The 20,608-nt window shown below is 42.4% G+C and overlaps 1 protein-coding gene across 6 annotated transcripts in view; it reads right to left on the bottom strand.

Moving 5' to 3' along the window:
• zgc:158464 (uncharacterized protein LOC791139 homolog) overlaps positions 1 to 20,381 on the bottom strand; it is a 95,648-nt gene extending 75,267 nt beyond the window's left edge. For 2 of the 6 annotated variants that reach the window (XM_018666785.2, XM_018666786.2), the window contains exons 1-2: positions 19,527 to 20,372; positions 3,650 to 3,782 (exon numbers count right to left, since the gene is read on the bottom strand). In XM_018666785.2, the coding sequence (XP_018522301.1) occupies positions 3,650 to 3,782; positions 19,527 to 19,958 (565 nt within the window). In that variant the 5' untranslated portion in view covers positions 19,959 to 20,372. Of the gene's footprint in view, positions 1 to 3,649; positions 3,783 to 19,526 lie in introns of all 6 variants that reach the window. The other 4 variants (XM_018666789.2, XM_018666790.2, XM_018666787.2 and 1 more) reach the window with 3 other exon arrangements.
• Positions 20,382 to 20,608: the final 227 nt, after the last annotated feature.

The raw sequence follows: 20,608 nt of genomic DNA, 5'->3' as shown, positions 1-20,608 counted from the left end.
ATGGCCTGTGGTTTTTCCTGCGCAACAAAAGCCTTTTTGCTCCCTCATCGCTACAATGAATGCTTCTCCACTGATGTTTAGATCACACAGCTTGCAGTAAAAACACAGTGAAGCTTAATAATCAATCAGGTTGTTTAACTCATGAGGTTGCAATGGCTCATAAAATTCAAAATGCAAGGGAGAGAGGGGTGGCATGTGACAAGCCTTTTCTAATCAGTATATGAGACTGACCTCATACTTTCTGTTGGCAATGATGTCACATGCTTGTACAGAAAGTACTTGCATCAAATGCAAAATCATTGTACACACTGAGCTAACTGACCTTAAGGTTTTAAGTTAACCTGCAAGAGCAACAGCACGTAAACATGTTTTGCTAATCTCTTAACACCAGTAATTTTACCTTCAGCTCATTTGCTATCCTGAACATCCAGTGTCTGATGGTTTTTACTGGGAAAAATCTTCTCACACATAAGATTATTAGTCTCAAGATGTCAGAAAAACTGAATCTACTGGAGAGCACTAACAGCTGCAGATTTCGGAGCTAATAAAGCGAGACTTAATAAAGGCTCTGAATCATATACGCTCCATCACTGCAGCTTCCGAAATAAAACTAGAAATGTTTCCTCATTTTTCTCTGTGGAGTTACCATTCTCACCTTATGCAAATTAGATTGTTATGGAGACTTGTCAATTCATGGGATCATTTGCGGAAAAGCTTAGTCACACTATTGCTTCACAAAGCAGATACTGTCTCATCATCACCAAATCTCTTCTAAGTGCAGTGCAAAACCACAAGTGATTGCGCAACACACAGCGCTACAGATACTAATCTGAGGTGCCCAGTTCCAAGAGTTTATGACATGGAAGTGCTTCTGCATGAGTCAGGAAACATGGAAATAGGAGCTGAATTTTGTTGATGTGCAAGGTTAATATCAAGGCCGCTTATGTAGGAAATCATAAATATCAGTATCAGCGGATACTGAGTATTTTATTAGCGTGATTGATTGGGATATTTAAAAAAGAAAACCTTGGCACAGCAAAAACATGCTTGTGTGTGTGTGTGTGTGTCTCTGTCTGTGTATGTCTTTTAAGTGATATTCCACCTGACGGCACCTCAAAGGTAATCGTGTGTTGAAACTTGAAACCTAAAGGTAGTCTGTGAAGAGACACTAAAAAAGTCAGATCTATTTTCTGTATACATCATAGATTTAACTGGAAACACTTTTTATAAGAAACTCTTCTTTACACACATTAAATTTTATAAGTTGAGGCAGTTAAAGTTCATTTATGAGGAGGTAGACTAAGCGTTTCATAGCTGATATAAATTTGGCTGGCGGTAAATTAAAAACTTGCTTTGACAGCCATAAATAGTAAAGTTTCTGATTTGTTGGCATGTTTGGGGTTTGGTGTCCATCTGCACCCATCTGCGAAAGCAAGAGCTGAGAAGGGAGGGAGGCTGTTGGAGCTTCAGCTCTATCTTCAGCCAAGAGTCTGAGAGCTGAGGAAAACTCAAGCATTGTTAACAGTGCAGGTCATCGAGTTACAAAAAAAAAAAGAAAGAAAAACTGTGTCGCCTGGGGAGTGAAAGTGAAAAGAGACGAGAGAAAGCAGTAATGACAGAATGAGACAGAGAGGGAGATGCAAGCCTCTAGCTTCACCAGTGGTTAGATGCTTTCTTTGCTACAGTTCCTCTCTCTACTTTTTTTGCCAACTAAATTCTGAGCATGCAGTTCTGCCTGACCAATGCACACCAAGGCACTGTCAGAATGAGAGATGCAGCGATTACTCTGGAGAATCCGGCCTTGCACAGTGAGAGAAAGCCAAAGAGCAGCACCTGACCCTCATTACATTTTTGAGGCACCCTTGAGCAAAGCATTTAACCCACAACTGCACAACGTGGAGCTGACCTCAGCAGCATCAGTGTGTCCAACTGTGTGAATTTGGAGCCAGGTATTGCTGATAAACGGCAGATATGCTCAGAGTTTCTACCCTGTGTAAAGAAAATCAGCAACATACTACTAATTTGGTTCAGTCTCTCACGATTACAATTTTTCACAAAGCATTCAAATTATACAAAAAAATAGTCTTACACAAATGCATTTAGCCATGCCTTGATTATTATGAAGGCTATAATCATAATTAAGATTACAATCTTACCCATAGTCATAGTGCTTGTGAAACCATCCATCCATCATTAGGGAATAAATCCATGGGTTATTACGAATATTAAATGGATGACAGCAGAGCTAAAGAAATCCACTAACAGCTCTATTAAAAACAACGCCCTGCCAGCTCAGTCAAAACAGCAGAAAACAAAACAAGATCTGGTAATCAATAGATATGATGGATAAAAGCAGAGAGCCAGAAAACAACACTACATCAGGTTTCAAAGACAAGAGCAACCAGAAAAAAAAAACCCAAAAAACTGAAGACTTCATCAGATCAAATAAAGTATTGCTGCCAGCATAGTTTGGTTTGTCAATACACCCAAATGCGGAGCTGTGTTGAGTTAAATTTAAAGAGGCACAGAAAAACCTGGAATAACCTCAAGATTCAAGTGATACTGCAAAAAGGCTTGTTCAGATTTTTTTCTTTACAGCCTCCTCCACCTGAGAGAGCTGATAAATCTTCAGATTTTGTACTCAGCTGAGGCAATGACTGGGCCAGAGGTCAAACCAGTAAGACAGATGAAAACAAGAGATTGTCTGGAGGCCCATTAAAAGGAAATTGCTGAGGAGGGACAGAGACATTCATGTCCTGTCTTTGTGGGAGCACTGGGAACAAGTATGTGTATGTGCGTTTATAAGAATATACTATGTGAAGGAGGGTGAGAGGTACTGTTATACGGTAGATGATGTGACAATGTCAGTATATCAAGGTCTAAATAGCGATTTCTTGTAGTCATCCAAGTTCCAGAAACATCCATTTGAGGTCTGACATTCATACGAACGTTTTTCGGAGACATTCTTTTCAAGAGAGGAAGAGAGAGAGGAAAACAGCTGGCACATGTTTTGTTTTCTCCACATTTTTTATCATTCCTCTTCCCTCTCTGCACATTCTTTGTTCTTTGTCATTGCTGTGCTCATTTAGCCACAGAATGAATATGTACTCTGACAAAGCTGTGTGGAGAATGTGGTTGGGCTGAATTCTTATGTTAGCACACAGCTATTGTTGTCTCCAAAAAAACAAAACACACACAAAAAACTGCCTTCCTGGAAATCCCAGCAAGTGACTGTATCCACGTGCACACAGTTCAGCAGAATAAATATTTAAAAAGCACCTCTCCTTTTATTGGTCCTATACCTCTAAGGTGTGTTTTAATCACTTATAGGCTGGTATGATTTCTGGAGGTCGCTTTTGAGAACGTTTTGACATCTTTCATGACACACAGGTCATTTCTGCTCTGCTGCACCTGTCATGTAAATTCACATTAGGCCCTGTGAGCCTCTTCATTAATTCCCAGCTTGGAAACATAGGGCCAAATCACACTGCATATTAATTAGGACTCTACTAAGACTAACTATATGAAGTCATAGCACAAAGCACAAATCCCTTACTTATAACTTAACCTGCAATTACTGAAGGTGTGAGGGTGGATAGAGAAAACCAGGAACCAGGAACCAAAGAGAGGATTGAAAGTGTTGATCTACCTGCCATCATCTTCTGTGCCTCATATGGCTCCATGTAGCCGTCATTCTCAGTCGTCACTTTTTCTGTGGTGGTCTGTGTGCCACCAGCCTGCTCAGCATCGAAAGGGTCCGCATAATCTTCGAGGATAATGAACTGCAGGAAGAGGGAAAAAAAGGAAAGGTGAGATGTTGGGAGAGGGGGAAAAAGTGACATATCAAGAGGGGAATTCATTTTGCTGCTCTGTTGAACACTACAACACAGGTAGGTGTCGGGAGAGGTGCATGACAGATACTGCTGTGGTCTAGGACAGGACCGATTGATATACACACCCAAGGCAGGTCAGGAGATAAAGAGAGAAATGCACAAATAACACCCCACCTCTGTGTGCCTCAGCACACCACCACAATGCCTCGGTTTTTAGCCTTACAGCACACTCTCTGCTACTGCTGGTCTGCCTAATTATATGATAGCCTAGTGACAGGCCTACATTTCAAAAGTAGAGGAAAGAGGACCACAACTGCTCAACTTTCTTAAGAGAAACAATTTGGCAGATTTATGCCGAGCTGGCAGTGAGCCACGGCTAATTGTAGTCTTGCTCTTTTGCTGAGCATTTTGTGCAGTGGATGGCAATTAGGTGGATGTCCCGAGACCCAGAAATATAGCTCAAACCTTTAGGGAGAGGAGCAACAGTCCGTGTCTATAGTGCCTTGGGGGGATATTTGTTTCCTTGAAATGTTTGCTTCATCTAGCAGGACGCTGCTTCAAAAGTAAAGATCTTGCCTTTGAAAGGAACTAAACTCCCATCTGAGCCATCTGTCCTCTTGGACATTGGATCTAATGAGGGGGTGTGAGTGCAGGGGTTTGGGCCAGCTGTTAGAAAATTGACTTTTTATCTGTTGAGGCTCCTGACGGTGTAGTCCTGCCAATCAGTGAGCAGAGGAGAGGGGCAGTGCATGTTCTGTAACTTCTGAAACATCTGAGCAAAGAGTTTTTAAGGTTAAAAACCAGTGCACAAACAAGGAAACGCTTATGCATACACCTAAGTAGGCATGTAAATACATACATGACATGGCACTACACCCTATGAGTCATATGCAACAGGAAGGGATTTGGCCTCATTATAAACAAGCTCATCACTCATCTGGTGGATGGAGCCGGGCGGGGCAGACTGGAGGTGGACCGAGCCTCATGCCCGCCGCTCTGTGCCTCCACCTCGCCACCTTTCCTGAGAGCAACCACTGTCCATCTTTGCCACAGAGAGAGCACACTTCCCAGAAGCAAACTGCATATGCAGGCCACCCATGAGAGTGCCACACACGCACACACACAAACACAAATACACACACACCTGCCAAGCCTCAGGGAAGCAAGCAGAATCTATATATCCCTTCCAACCTCCGGGATTTCACTTCAGCTGGGAAAGCACCAACATTTTGACAGAACCGATTGAGGTCAAGTGTCATTTAACAGAGTTATACATTTTTAAAAAACACAATGTCTTGATAAGTTTCCAAGTGTTAAATGCTAGAAAGTTCATAAGGGATAATTTGTAAGCTGCTTAGTGACAGAAAAATGCTGGCAGGTATATTCCTGCACAGATCATCTGCACTATACATGGATTAGGCAATAATAGCAAAGGAAGTTAAGTACCAAACGGATGTGTTTCATAGCAGCTACTGTGTGTTAAATCCGCCTTCTTCAATATCCCCTCTCCATCTGTTTTGGGGAAAATAACTAGGAGTTTTTTCTGCCACAGCATAATTATGGGTTCCTCAAATGTTTTGCTTCTGTGAATTCAAGCAGGGGGGGAAAAATCCAATACAAACATTGTCCTGGTTTGTTTTCGTGCCACAAAAAAATATACACATTTCACTCGCAAGTTTAATTAAAATTCATCCATTCTGATAAGCAACATCCTCTCGGCCCCAGAGACCCCAAAACTCTCTGCAAATTATGCGTTGCAGCCACAGCGTCATTACCATCTCACACCTTGTTGCATGGAAACGCAGCCATCAGTAATCATAGCGTTATGTGCCAAACCCACCTCAGATACAGTCACTGCTAACACAGCCCAAACCTAAGAATAAGTAAGTAACCCTCACTAAAAAAAACATATGAATCACCTAAATGGGAGGGATGAAGGCCAGTGCCCATTTGACTGTGGTCCGCATACTGAAGCTGAGTGGCTCGAGGTTTGAGGCCAAAGTCCGCAAATGTGATAAAACACTTCAACTGCTGCATCTTACATTCTCCTCAGCAGCTATAGATGACAGAAGTCATTTCTGTCTTTGCCCCCAGTGAGGTTTTAGCAGAATTCACACCTTAAAACTTCTCCCACCTTACCATTTCATGCACCTTCATCATTAGCCAAAGGATGTTTGGCCATGTCTGAGGAAATAATGGCAATCATTTATTGAGTTACGTGTGGGAGCCACTCCAAAAACATGACATCATCTTTTTTGCTTTCCTGTTGACATAATGCAGGACGAATAAAGGGCAGGGCATGTGATGAAAACTTCTGATAGCATCAGACAGAATGATGCCAAGGGATTAAATGCAGTCACAAATTAAAACTAAAGCTTGGATTCTAGAACAAACAGTACTTTCCTTGGCCCACAAGGGCAAAGGCGGCAAAACACTTCATTTGGAGGCTTGTTACTCGAATATATGTGATTCACTGCTCTGTTTACCTTCCCAAACAATCAAAATCAGGCTCAACCAGAGTCTAATAAGGATGCTGGTACTGAAAGCAAAACAGGAATCTGCAATCAGTCAGAGGTGTGTCTTAGTTGTACTTAACTTTGTGCAGAGTCTGAGCAAGTTTCTTGACATCCCTTTTACATGATTTAACTAACAGATGGATTTATAACACATTAGAAAGTATCTACAATCAAGACTTCTCATTTAAAATTCTGTTGGTCTGAATCAAGGAATGCATCCACAGCTGTTAACACCATGAACATTGTAATTATGGCCCCTGTGCCCACATACACTTAAATAAGGTTGTAAAGGCTTGTCATCAAACAGCTTAGATTTAAGATTTACATTTTACAAGCATGTGTATGTTTAGCTCAGAGTTGGGCAGTAAAAGCTCTTTTCAGCACCTGGCTCGTGTTCTTAATTCCAGTCAGCAGTGACAGGACGACTTTTCTTTTCCCATCAAAAGTAAATTTAAGCTGATGACAAACAAGTTTCCAGCCTGCCAACCATTGAATAGAAATGAAACAAAAAGAAGTTGGTGGTGGTGGAATTTAGTTGCCTCTTGGTATTTCACTTTCATTTTGAATTATAAGGCAAATGTGTTGAGGCAAATGTCTCCACAAAATGGTCCGTAATGTAGATAACTCATGTTTTTGAACGACTATCTTTTTATCATGGGGGATTTTCTGAGCCCCATGCTCAGCGGTCAGTTATCAGCTCTGCCCAGTGTTTACATTCATTGTTCATTTGTTCATTCATTTGTTTACATTATCACCCGTTGATTTTAGCTCACACAGATCCTTCCAGAGCATCTGGGGATTTGAACCATCGACTATTTAGATCATCAGACAGCCTTAAGAAGGCGCCATCACCCAGCCCCTGCAGGCTAGTCCATGTTTGGGTGGAGGATGTGGTTAATATTTTCAAATCGGTTCAATGTGTTCTTCCTGTCCCACTGCACTAATGACTATGCGACAGCAGGAGGAGCATGGGGTTGTGAGGAGTGGGGTGCTAGAGAGCGGTGGCTTCGCCTGGGGACACACCATCTGCCTTGTGGCATGCCAGGGTGTGTCAGGACTGCAGCCAAGCCACACTTGTCATGAAAGTAAAATCCCCCTGCTTCAGCACAAGGCTGCAGTGCCTCAATATATCAGGTCTTTGCTAAGCTGTGATGTAAGCCTGTATGAATCTCACAAAGCCACCTCACAGGCTTAGGCCACGTCCCCGTGGTAGTTTGGGTCCTTTACTGGTCTGCAGCGTAGAGATAGAACTCACTCAATTACTTTCATTCCACAGCTCAGATCCCAGGTTGGCCATGTCTTACACCTGCCAGAGCAACAGACTTCTTGAAATGCACTGCGGCTCTCAGGCGATGAAGCTGACTTCAAATCAGTGGGAACAGAGGGAGAACATTAGCGAAGGAGGGAGACTATAACAGGCACCTGCCACTTTGGCTCATTGTTTTCGACGACGCTAGATCTTCTAGGATTACAATTCGATTGGGCGCCGGTCTTCCATTAGAAGTGAGAAAATGCAGGCTAAAATTCTCCTTCTGCACCGTTAATGGAAAGAGAATGAGTTTGGCTGGCTTATCAGATAATCAAGAGCAGAAAGAATAAAAATTTCAGAAAATGCATTAGCTGAAATTCGAGCACATGGATGGAAAATTTGGTTATAATAATTACAAAATAGGCTGCTGCATTTTACTTTGTCTCCATTTTGAACATGTTACATGTCTAATGGCATTTTGGAACGACCAGGAGCAAATGCAAAACTGATTATTTCAACATGCCACAACCACATAAAAACCTGTGGACATATTCATAGATAAAAATACAGACTAGTCTCTCTCTTGCAGAATGAGTGCAGACAGGAATATGATATTAATGTCATGGCTGGTCCAGGAAGGATTGAATGCGTCAGAGTCTAGTCAAGGTTGAAGCCCCTCTGCAACTGCCAGAAAAGTCAGCAGGCTGTAGAATGAGGGAGGACGAAAGAAAAAAAAAAAGAAGAAAAAGGACTGACATGTGTGATTTATGTCTCACGCCACAAGGGATTTCAACCACTGATAACCTAATACAACTCAGTGCTTAGCAGCTCAATTGCATCAAGGCATTTCAAAGGGCGTTTTTTTCGCAGCTATTGCTCTTTTGTTCTTCGGCGTAACAAAAAAAAGGTAAACATGCCACTATTGTCAGGACAGAAAGCCATTTTAAAGAAAAGAAGAAAGGAGGGGACGGAAGACAAAACGAGGAGACACTGTGTTTTTTTATCTTTCTACAGGTGAGAGCTACAATGCATTGAGTATGTTTAGTCCTCAAGGATGGAAAAATGTTCACGTGAAAGAAAAACTCAGCAAGCCTTAGCTCCTTGAAGTGCCTGTGGTGATGGCTCCTCCGCCTTATCTATGTCTATAAACACAGGATGAATGCTTTGTGTGCACTGCACAGTTGTCCGAAGATAACTTGGCCACAGTTTTCTACAACAAGAACATACTGGCAAGAAAACACTCCCTCAAGGCGATTTATTTGAGCAAAAATGATCACAGCTCCTCTGTTGACATAGTGCAGTTACAATCAATACGATACTTTCGTCTTTCTAAGAAGCGAGTGCAAATCTGGTTACAATTCATTGAAGGCCCCTTGTGTGGACTAAGCCCTACTGGGTTCTATATCTCCAGAAACAGATTAGGCAGATGGAAAACTGGTTTCGCCTGTAAGGGAGAGACAGCGCAGGAGTGCATTTCCCCCCCTGCAGAGCTGACATTAATGAAACTTTATTGAAACGTTCCCTCAGAAGCACGGTTGCTGCTTAAGCATTCTGCCTCTCAGTGAGCTTGGAAGAAGGATGCGCCTCCTCCAAAGGCCTACTTAGGAGTCTGCAGAGGAAGCTAATCAAATTATTATATTTCCTATAAAGACGCTTTTTCGCAATCAGTCACAAGCTGCTGCAGCCCACGCACAAATGAAGAGCACTTCACTTGAGATAAACAAAAAACTGTTTATTTCCAGGTATACTCATTTTCTTTGCTTTTAATCTAATTGGACAATCATTCAACAGCAGCGATTCAGTCTTAGTCAGCGCACTACTCATCCTTGTGAATCAACGAAAACAAATTGCGACTTCGTGGGAAATAAGATGAAAGCATGCCCACACATCTTCACATGTATGACCTAATTGTTAGTTGAAAAACAGGCACAGGCTTGCAAAAAACCCTCTATTGTTTCTTACCACTCAGCCTAAAAAGTACAGGATTATTATGGTCTATATGTGATGTATACTTTGCTGTGTACGTTTTAAGCATCCCCCTTTGCACATCACTGTACTCAGCCATCAGTTTCACATGTGTCTCCCTTAGAGACATCTGTGCCGTTCAAAGAGCAGCTTCACTTCTGGCTGCCGACTTATTTATTACACACCCCCCCTTTAAGATTCAGACCACATTAAATGTTGGTTTTTCAGATCTCTGCACTCTTGCCCATGTGGGGCAGCTTTCGCACGGCAGTCTTTTGGCACAAGTGATTTAGCCTGGTGTTGATCATGGTTTGTATGGGAATGCTTCCAGATGCAGCAACAGCAACACTGATACTATGCACTACACTTCAGTGGAAAAACATCAGCAATGTATAAAGGAAAGGGATGTAAAACACATTATGCACATCTAGATAGTCCTCACATAACCACCCTGAGTATGGGTTGCACATATGCACATATGCATTATTTGCACACTTGCACACATGAGATGTTTAGATTAGATCTCAATCAGTGCTGAAGTTAGATGTCTTTTTAACATTTATTGAACCAGGAAAAGTCTCAGTAAGTAAAATCTTACAAGAGCAATTAATTTAGCAACTGATTCTAAGTAGAAGGAAACTTAGATGCCATTTCCCCCGATTCAATATGGGTTTTAGGAGACAGATAGTAGGAAAAAGTTCTGGGAGTGAAGACAATAACTTCCAGTGTTCATTATCAGTGCTCCTTCAAATCAGACATTAAGTCTGTAAAAAACTTATACTCATGAGCTCCCAGGCAATCACAAAGAACTTTGAAAAACTTTGAGTTTAAAAAATCTTTTGACCTGCAAGAAGTTATACGATTAAAAAGATAATTTTCTTTCATTTTCTGTGATGGCAGTTGTCTTTCTGACTATGAATCTTCTTCTTCTAACATCAAATCTCTGTCTCTTACAATAACCAGTGAGGTCTTAATACCAGTGCAAATAAACACCTGCTGCTGTGGCCAAACTACAGCTGGTGACAGAGTTGATTAAATCATCTGTCATGACGATGTCATGTTAACACAAGACACCATATGCAACTAATACAATTTACATCAGTTTTTATGACTATCTCAGGCCCTAAAAAAAGAGAATCGTTTTGTGTCTTTTAAAAGTTCAAAAAGTCAAGTATGGCTTTAAATTAACATGTATAAATAATTCATATTCACTGTTAAATGATCTACATACCACCTCTGTACTATCACTTTACATATGTATAGATGATATAAAATAATAAAATAAATATATCAGACGTGATAAAGATGAGTGTCATTGAGATCCCTCAAACAAACTAAACAAGTTAAACTGCACTTGGGAAAAACTATACACCTCAATTGTCCATTCCTCTCTGTACTTTATATTCAACTTGAACAAATTACTTCACTTCTCTGGCTTTCACAATTTAAAACATCTAAATGAGTAACCTTGCTTTTCAATAAATTCTAACTCTGGCTGCCCTTGTCTTCTGATGAATGAATGCATCTTTCTTGAGCACCGGAGGCGGTGAAGCACAAAAAGCACCCTGACTTGTCCCTAAGGACCTCCTTCATTGAAACACACTCCACACACAGCCACTTAAGACCTCCAGTGGAGAAGAGAGAGGAGGCTGTGGGTTGCACCCTATGAAGGTGCTCTTAATATGCGACAGATATTCAAGATTAAGCACTTGACGACACGCTTGACAAAATCCAATTTCCTCCCTCTGCCCCCATCCCTGTGTGACAGAGTTATTGGCAGTGTTTCTGCTACATACAGTTAGTGGTGCGGCACAAGAACCGAGAATAATTCAGGTGCTACAAGGGAATGTTGGAATTTTATAAAATACAACAATCCCGTGCCCGCGTGACCGAGCAATTTGTCTTCAGCAGTTTCCATCATCCCTACAGTGACAATTATCATCATTCATTTTTAATTTGAGAATAAGGTGTAGTTAGCTGAATTTAAGTTGTCTGCCTACCAAACCCACAAGTGTGCTGACATATACACTTGCAGTTCACTCCCCATGTAATGTTTCTCCCATAATTCACACGCAAAGTGGCTTCTATAAGACACAAACTGACACAATTAGGAAAGTAGGACTTCATGAAACAACATGAGGAGATCCACTGGGATGAAGGCTTTGATTTTGGGACGCTGATTTATAAAGCAGTGTGAAAAACAAGCCGCAGTCTGGCTGTAAACAAAGCTAGAGATTTTGATGTGAGGACGTCCCAATTGAGGCTGGAAGCTCAGTGGCCTCAGATAGCCTCTCTGTGCGGTGAGGATGCACTGAGGTCCCAGCATAATCGCCTGCACTGACAATAGGGTGAGCGCACAGGGTGGAGTCCCATCGCGCTGCCATTGCTACGTGGCTTCCCACCTCTCTGAGCAGGATAAGCAAGAGGCAAGAGAGGCTATATTCAGACGGATGAGGGACAATCATCAGTCTGCCGCCACAAAGAGCCCTCAGTGGAGCACGCAACAGCTACGTGCTGTCACCATTTGTCACTATTTCCGACATCTAGATTGCTCAAGTTGAAACAGCCGGCAACATTAACCCTGGTTATATTTCAGCAAGGGAGAAGCAGCAGCCAGAAAAACCCAGCCTACATGCAGAGGGGCAAGTGCAGACTTGTCAAGTTAAAAAGGGAATGTCACCAAGTTGTAAACACTTCCTGTCAGGAAGGGAGCACTTCCTTAATCCTGGAGCAACCAAGCCATTCCTTATTTTCCAAAAAACAACTGCAGATAGTGGCTCTCTTTCTCTCCCAGTGTTCCTATCACAATAACAGCTAAATTTAACTGTTAAAAAAACAGAAATAGCAAAATTTGACAACCAGATCTAAGCAGCATCACAACAGAGTCACAATTATTTAGCAGGCTCATTTCTCATTCACACAATGTATGAAATCAAAGTCTGGAATCCCACTAAGAAGAAATGGAAGTGTTCAGCTTCCTGGTGGGCACTCAGATCACAGGGCAGCTCTGTTTGCAAGACGGAAGTCTGGCTGCCTCCTGCAGTGTGACACAAAAACAGCAGCCTGCACTCACACGCAGGTGATACAAAGGCAAATGGGCTCTCTGTGACATCTATCATATACTGTATTCTGATTCAAAAATAACTAATTGGTTACAGCTAGAGTTTGCATAGATTTGTACTGAGGGAGAGTAGAGCATCAGATTTTACAAAAATAGTGTAAAAAAGCCAACGCTTTGTGTAGATTCTCCCTTTGTGCCTCTGATGGCATGCAAGCTTAGGGCTCAATTTGTTTCCTTTTAATCGGCGTGTGACGATCTGCCTGCCCACCAGGACTCCCTCCTCTCTAGACTCAGCTACACACATACACTGTCATTAAACAAAACAGAGCCATGTGTCTACAACTCCCCACTGGCCAGGGCTGCAGCACTAGTATGCAGGCTAATTGTAACCTGGTGGAATCATGTGACTGATGTTCCGGTGCAAAGCTAGAAAAAGCAAATCGCGCAAGAAAACCCAGCAGACTCCATCGGGACTCTTTAAAATGGAGAGAAGGCTCCCAGATGGAGGGGAAGAAGAAAATAAGCAAACAATGGCTAAAGGCCATCATTTCGAAGGCCTATAACTTTCAGGCACATGTGGTGGCATGGTTGTATATAAAACCTAACCATGACTAGTTATTACACTCAATGAAGCTGGATTACAGTGCCATGATGTAAATGTAACAGGATTTGTGGATTCACCAAAATGATATCTTGATGAAAAGCCGAACCTTTCGGTGCTCAATTGAATAACCATTACATTATGGCCTCCAGCATATCCTCCACTACAGGATGACTTCATCCTGTTTCAGTGGAGGCGGGGCTTGAACATGCACACTGCTAGGCTGTGGAGCAAAGAGCACTGTGCTCCTTCCTTCCTTTCAAAGTGCCCTTCCAGGATTCTTGTTCAGGTCATAGGAATGCACTGTGACGCTCTTTTGACAGTAAAGCAGTGTAAGAAAAACAGTGAGCATAAAACAAGTTTGGCATGAAAAGAACAACATGTTGTATTCTGAGCAGCAGGTAATTAGAAGTGAATATTTTGTAGTCTTGAGCTGGCCAGGTTGACTTTGAGAAAATGCTTTGGATGCTTAAAATAGTTCAGGAAATGCATGGCATTCTTTGACACCTCAGTGAACAGTGGGTCAAACTGGATACAGAGATCATTCTTAGCTTTTTAAGGCAACAAAATCACCATCTAGTCTTAACCGTTATGAGTCAGTATCTATAGCAATACACCGTCTACAGAATTTATCGTAATTATCAAAATAATTATCTGCTTACTTAAGATGTAAGTCACAATCTGCCCACCACTGATGGTAAGAAATTTGTCACTACTGAGCATGATTAAGAAAAACAACAGCTGCACAATCCAAGACATGCACAACACAGCTTTCACACTAATCTGCTGATTATTTCAACCTGGATATCACGTTGTCACAGCAGTGAGAAATTACTGCAACATCGCATCCTTATTAGTGCAGCCATATATTATATTTTCAATAACCTTTCGACTGAGAAAGAAAAGACTGCATTATGTTTAGCGCTATAACAGGTTTGTGGAAGCAACAAAGGAAACATCCAGTCAGGCCAGCTATCAACCTCACCAGCCTCTCTGTGATACAAAAAAGGTAAAGAATTGCACTTAAAAAGGGGGTGCTATAACAAAACATGATGGGCTCTGATGTTTTCATCCATTTTCTGGCTCCCTGAAGAAAACCACTCTCGCAGACCCAGGTGATATTGACGTTTGCGCTTGACATTTCTCCTATCACTGGCGGAGATGAGAGCATAAAAGGCCGGTGGGATGCATTTATAAAACTTCACTGATGTCTGGAGTGCCAGGGTGAAAGGCCACATGAAGATATTCACACTGTGGGGAAAATGAAGCTGAACCAACTTCAGCCATGTACAACAGACACTAAAATCTGCAGGCCTTTGAAACAAGCCTCATCTGCCCATGCTGAAAGATTGTAGCGTGGAAGGTGTGTCTGGTGAGGAGAGCTCTTCTCACTCACTGCGGTCCACCATCTCAAGTTCAATCTGATCATTACACATCTAAATGGACTCAGAAGTATGCAAAAGACAAAAGGAAGGAAGACAATGTCTATTCTATGGAAGCCTGTACTGCAGGATGGCTGCCTTTGTCTGGACTGGTATTTGACATAGTTTTTGCTATTAAATACAATGTGTTTGATCTTTACCGCCAGGACAGGCACTTCTGACTCATATTCTGAGTTTGTTGAAGCTGAACTCATGAACATGTGATCATCATTTTAATCTAATTTGCATATTGGAGTTTGGTAAAACATTTAAGACAGACACATTCACCATGGTTGGAGATGTTGTCTATATCCTGGTGGTGAGAAATGTTGATCTGATTAAATGGGACGCACCTGTGCTGTCTAACGTCTTCAGTAATATTACATTCACATTCTTATTAACTCGACAGTTGGTATGATTTCACAGCATATCAAGAACAAGGTGAAACATTTTGACAAATGCGACGTATCTTTGCCATAGTCTGCATGTGTCTTATTTGTAACAATTCTATAATGTGATATGCCCCTATTTTAAATCACATGTACTTTCACAAGACAATTTTATATATTTTCTAACTGGCTGTAATCTGGGCCAAAAGCGCCAAGCAGCTGATGCCTACCTGAAGCATTCAAAGATTAAAAAAAAGTACAATGTTCATGAAAAGGGGACATGTTATTACAAAATATACTAGAGAGACTCATTCTTCCGTGTAGGATAGTGAAAAATTTAAAATGGCAGAAAATCTCTATTTTGAACCAGGGAATGCAGGGAAAGGGGATACAGGTTCTAGGACTCAGTTCCTGAGTCATGAGCGAAAACAAAAAGCGATTTATAAACGGTCCTATCGTAGCAAAAATCTGCTCAATTCTTCTTTGACCTACGGCCTGATTTTCACTGCAATGTGTGGAGTCATTTTTAAGATATCATGCAACTGGCAAACAAACACACATACATACAGGATCAAGAACATAACCTTCTTGGCAGAGACAACACTGGTTTTCCACCTCCAGCATAATCAATTGAAATGCTGAGCCAGGACTTGAATGAAAAAAGAAAGGGAAGGAGCAACATAAGCACAGAGGAAATCTGACAACCCAGATGCCTCTGTTGGCTGCACAACAACTGTCTGGGCTTCTGATGCAACTGCGTGCTTCTAAAGATAGATATGCAAGCCGGTTCATAGGATCACTGAGTCAAAGGGACCCTGAGCCTTGAAGGGAGTCAAAGTTAGATTGGAACAGCAGCTTCCCAGGTGCACAGACAGACACTGATGATGACGGGCTGCATTTTGCAAGGATGCCGCAGCCTGTCATCTCCGCGCCATTGCTTTTGTTTACACATTTCCGAGCGCAGCCCGTCATCACTTTCGGGGGGTGTCCTTGAGAGAAGTTAGGTTAGTGCTGAGTAGAGCGATGAGCTGGGAGATGAGGCCTTTAATTAGCTCCAAGGCAGGATGATAATTGATCATCTCGCTCAACTCACTCCGCCATGAAGGGCCTGGCATCATTAAAAACAAAATACATCACAATTCCTTGAAAACTCACAACTACAAGTGACAGTGTGCACAAAAATATATCTCTATATGAAGACTGCAACTTCAAACTAAGACAAAAATCCTCTGAATAAAGTGACACCTCAACGACACAGAACTGAGCACTGTGAAATTACGTGTGACAACTATGAAAATGTAGCAGAAACATTATCATTTACAGTATAACACTGTAAATCAAAACTTCATTATCTTGCTTTTTCCCCATGGAAGCCTGGTGAATAGAAATGGACTTCGCTTGATGCTGCTATTGGCATTTCAGGCATTAGGTAAGCAGTGATATAATTAGCATTCATGAGTCAAGTAATTAAAACGTCAATGTAACCAAGCAATGCAGTTAAGACACTTGACTCTTTGCTCAGTCTCCAGCAGTCAGCATTTAGTCTGTGCAAGTAGAAAACAACAGTTTCTGTAAAGCTACTGTCTCCACTTACTACTGCACTAATATGCATGCATGTATAAATATCTGCTACAAGCTAGAAATACACTTTTTCTTTTTACTCACTGTCCAGATGTCGTTTACAAAAAAGGCTGCCTGAGAAAAGTAACTACATAACAGTTCCAACATGAAGCATCCCCAAATGAGAACACATATTCTCCACAAACCATCAGCCTCTCAACACTATCCTGAAGGGAGAGTGTATTAAACAAACTGCAAACAGCGCGTCCTCCCACAGAGACTGTTGATACAAGTGCCTATATAATTGGACAATCCTACATTAGCAGCGCTTTTAAAATTCTCACCTGGAGAGTCCCTCTAACAAGGATTTACATGGACAGCTGCAGTAGGAAAGAAAATCCTCAGCTTGAGGTCAAACTGTAATCCTCACAAAGGTTTGAACACAAAGCCTCGCAACACTCTTTAAAGCAACAGTGTAGTTACTGAGGAGCATGGTGACTTATTGGAAAGGTTTTTAAGAGCAAATTCTTGATCCACTATTCTAAAAACATCACATACATCATCAGGCATACTTGTGTGCACGCTCTCATTTTTTTGATATTTGAGATAAACTTAACCTTGAAACTAAATAAATGTGACAACCAAGACTGCAAGGCAGTGTGTTTTTTTGAGAGTTATTCCTGCTGCAAACTTCCCTTTCCTCCTGAGGGTGTCAGGTGACTGACAGTAAGCCATGCAGTTAAAGCGCTCAACTCAGCACAATGTAAAAAAGCCAAAAAGCGAGACTCTTTTACGAAGACAAATTAAGGCTTTGTGATTATTATGACGGATTATACAGCACAGACAATTTTCAAGTCAGCGGAAGCTTTTTTTAAATTCACCACTAGATAGATAGAAACAAATTCTAAAGGGTGGCGAAACAGTGGCGCAGATATCTCCAGCTTACAGACATCACCAGGGCTGGTGTGAAATGGAGGGACAACCTGGATAACAAGTTCCAAAAAACAAAAAAAACCCACAAATATTATCTTTTTTTTCCCCCACTGCAGCTCCCTCCCTACTGCTACACCCTTTTCATTTAACCTTCAGCACCTGACAAGAAACCCCTTAAACCCTCCTCTCGACATATTGCTTAAGCCCACCAGTTGTCAGTACTGATTTAGCTCATCTATAACATTGCTCATACTGCTAGGTGTGAGGTATTTAAAACATACTATACAATCATCTGCCTGTCTGTTAAAGCCATATGGTGAAAGAGGAGGGGCAGAAGCAACTGCACTTGTGACTGAGGGAGATCCAAATAAGCTTCAATTAACATGAGACAACTATAATCTGTTTAATCAGCTTCAACAGCTGCAGCGGCTGGGTGAAAATTGTAAATTCTGGTTTCCTGCTTGTTTTGCTGATAAAAGATAATGTCATGTATGAATATTAAACCTGCAAAGCAAAGTTCATGAGGGCTGCTAGGAGTGGTGGCTGACAGTTTGGGAAAACAAACACTGGCACAGAAGATAGTTTTATGAGCTTCACTTGGTTCCTGATCTCCATGTTGAGGGCATATGGGAACTACAGATGACAGTAACAGTTGTGTTTTATGTGATCAAAACTGGGGCGAAAAGAAAAAAGCACAGTCTTCCTTCACAGAACACTCTTGTGACAGGTTGGAGACACTGTAGAATATAAATGAAAGCGTTGAGCTAAAACCAACTGTGAGCTCGCCACATGTCAAAGGACAGGTGCGAAAGCAAACAGGAGAGGAGGGGGAGGAAGTAACGTGAAGGTGAAATCAGGATGACCACAAAAATTCTGGAGTGCAGTCGTGATTGAAGGCGTGATCTGAGGAGGAAAACAGTGGTGCACAGTGTGTATTTTCACACGGCCGTGCTTTCTCCTCTGTACATGAGCTGTGCAGACACTGAAACATTCCTCAGCGGGATCACACTCATCATACAGTACGTCCTTAACCCCGCTGACACTGAGCATCTCAGGTTTCTCCAAATGAACCCGCTGTGTGTGAATTCCTGAGAAGCCTGACATGACAGCGTGCTCCGAGGCACAGCCTGCAGTGCATTCTGCCTGCATGTCTCCATGTTCACTTTGTGCTGATGAGTGTGCAACCGGCTCCATGCAGGGGCCACAATTAAAGACTAAAAAAAGCAAAGGCACAAGGTTTGAGCTGTTATACTCAGAGAACTGTGCCAAGAGTAGCTCAAATTAGAATCATATATCCATAAACTCATCACAAGTAATTTCCCCCCAAGGCAGCAGGCATCACTGCAATAAGAACATCCACTAAATTGATCTGTCTTGTTAAGTAAGATTAGATTAAAGTTAAATTAGAGACACTGTGGATAAATCTAGATCACATTGTTGCTTGGGAATAATAGAGAAGCACACACAGAGATCTCACATGTTATACAGTGAAGCAGAGTTTGCCTGCATTTTAACTGTCAGAAAGTGAACAAAAAACACACACAGTTTTCAGTATTAAATGCATATCTGTTGAGGTACTGCGATGTGTGTCAACACAGGACTTAGACTGTTCCCTCCATAGTACTCCCTCCCCCGTAGTGCAGGTTAGTTATCTGACAGAGGTGGTGGATGTCGCAACTCCTGTGGACAGCCGTTGTGATAACAAGTTCTGCCGGTTGTAACGATTCATTCCTTACAGGAGTAGGTCAAGTGCTTCATTAACAAGAACACATTTTTTAAGAGAAAATAAGAACAAGTATTATGAGAAAGAGCTGTATTTCTGCGATGTATTACCTTCGAGAAACATTAGACTCAAAGACTCAGTATTTAGTAGGATTGATTAAGCTAACGCTATTTGTTTCTCCGGGGTTGTAATTTAAAAAATTCAGCCTATAGGCAAGTTAAGAAGCAAGTTGTTGCTCTATGCTTGACTTAATGTTTGGACTAAACTTCACCTACCTTCTCCTTGTTGTCGTGGTCCGACGGAGGCGAAGTAGGAGATTTAACACTCCCTACAGCAACAGCCTGGGTGACCGTGACACCGCCGCCCGGAGCCGGGCTGCTCTTTTCGATTGTTTCCACCTTGATAAGTCGGTGCTTTGGTGACACATACTTGATATCCGTCGACCCCACAGTGTTCAAGCTCGGGCCGAATGAAATATTTCCACCTGGAGTGTACGGGTCCTCGAAGTCCAGCTCCTTTTGAAGTTTGTAAGCAGCGAGGATGTCCGGCTGAGCGGGGCTGGGGAAGGTGGCCCCGGAGCTCGTTTGTTGGTAGCCAGGCGCACCGGGCACACCGGTGTGACAGTGTCTGTAGTCCGGCTTCGGAGGCGCCGGAGGGGGTGCTTTGGTAGTTTTGAATCCTAGGTGCTCCTTGAACCACTTGGCCATGCTGCCAGTGCATCGCTCACAAGTCAATGAATGTAGTTTACTTCCACCTTTCCTGCCAAGCGGAGCCCGAGAATGTTAGTCAGAAGTGGGATCCTCGGGTCACCCGCGGCCGGCCGAGCGGGTTCGGAGCGCGTCGCCAGACTCGTGCGACTCCGTTGGGTCCGTTGCTGGAGAAGAGTGTGCACGCGAGCCTGGCAGAGAGAGCAGCCACGGGCACTTTCTGTGTCTGCCCTGCCCGCAACTCTGTCACTCACACTCACACACACTCACATACACACACGCTGTTGTCGCTCTGACTGCTCGGCTGCTCTCCACGTCAGGTTTCCAGACTACGCAACATGGGAGCGCTTGTGCAAGAGAGGAACACACGCCCCCCCAACGCAACCTGCCCTCCCTACCTGAGAACTTTCACTGCCACCTACCGGACTTGTGAAACTCCGCTCACTGTTCACTGCTGTAAATACCAGTCACCGCTGCATGAAGACAAGGCGTCGCCAGTGTTAAAACCCTACAGGCACCGAGCCCCCTTCAGATCAGCGTGTTGTATGCAGGAATCCAGAATTTCTAAGGAGGCGAGATGATGCCAACAGCTAAGGGATTTAAGGAAAGTTTCTGTGGCCCACTGTTTATCCCTAACTCCACTTAGTGAG

The sequence above is a fragment of the Lates calcarifer genome, linkage group LG2 (assembly GCF_001640805.2).
Source record: "Lates calcarifer isolate ASB-BC8 linkage group LG2, TLL_Latcal_v3, whole genome shotgun sequence".
Lineage (NCBI taxonomy): Eukaryota > Metazoa > Chordata > Actinopteri > Centropomidae > Lates > Lates calcarifer.
The sequence above is the reverse complement of the archived record's forward strand: the minus strand, read 5'-3'. Positions and strand labels throughout refer to the sequence as shown.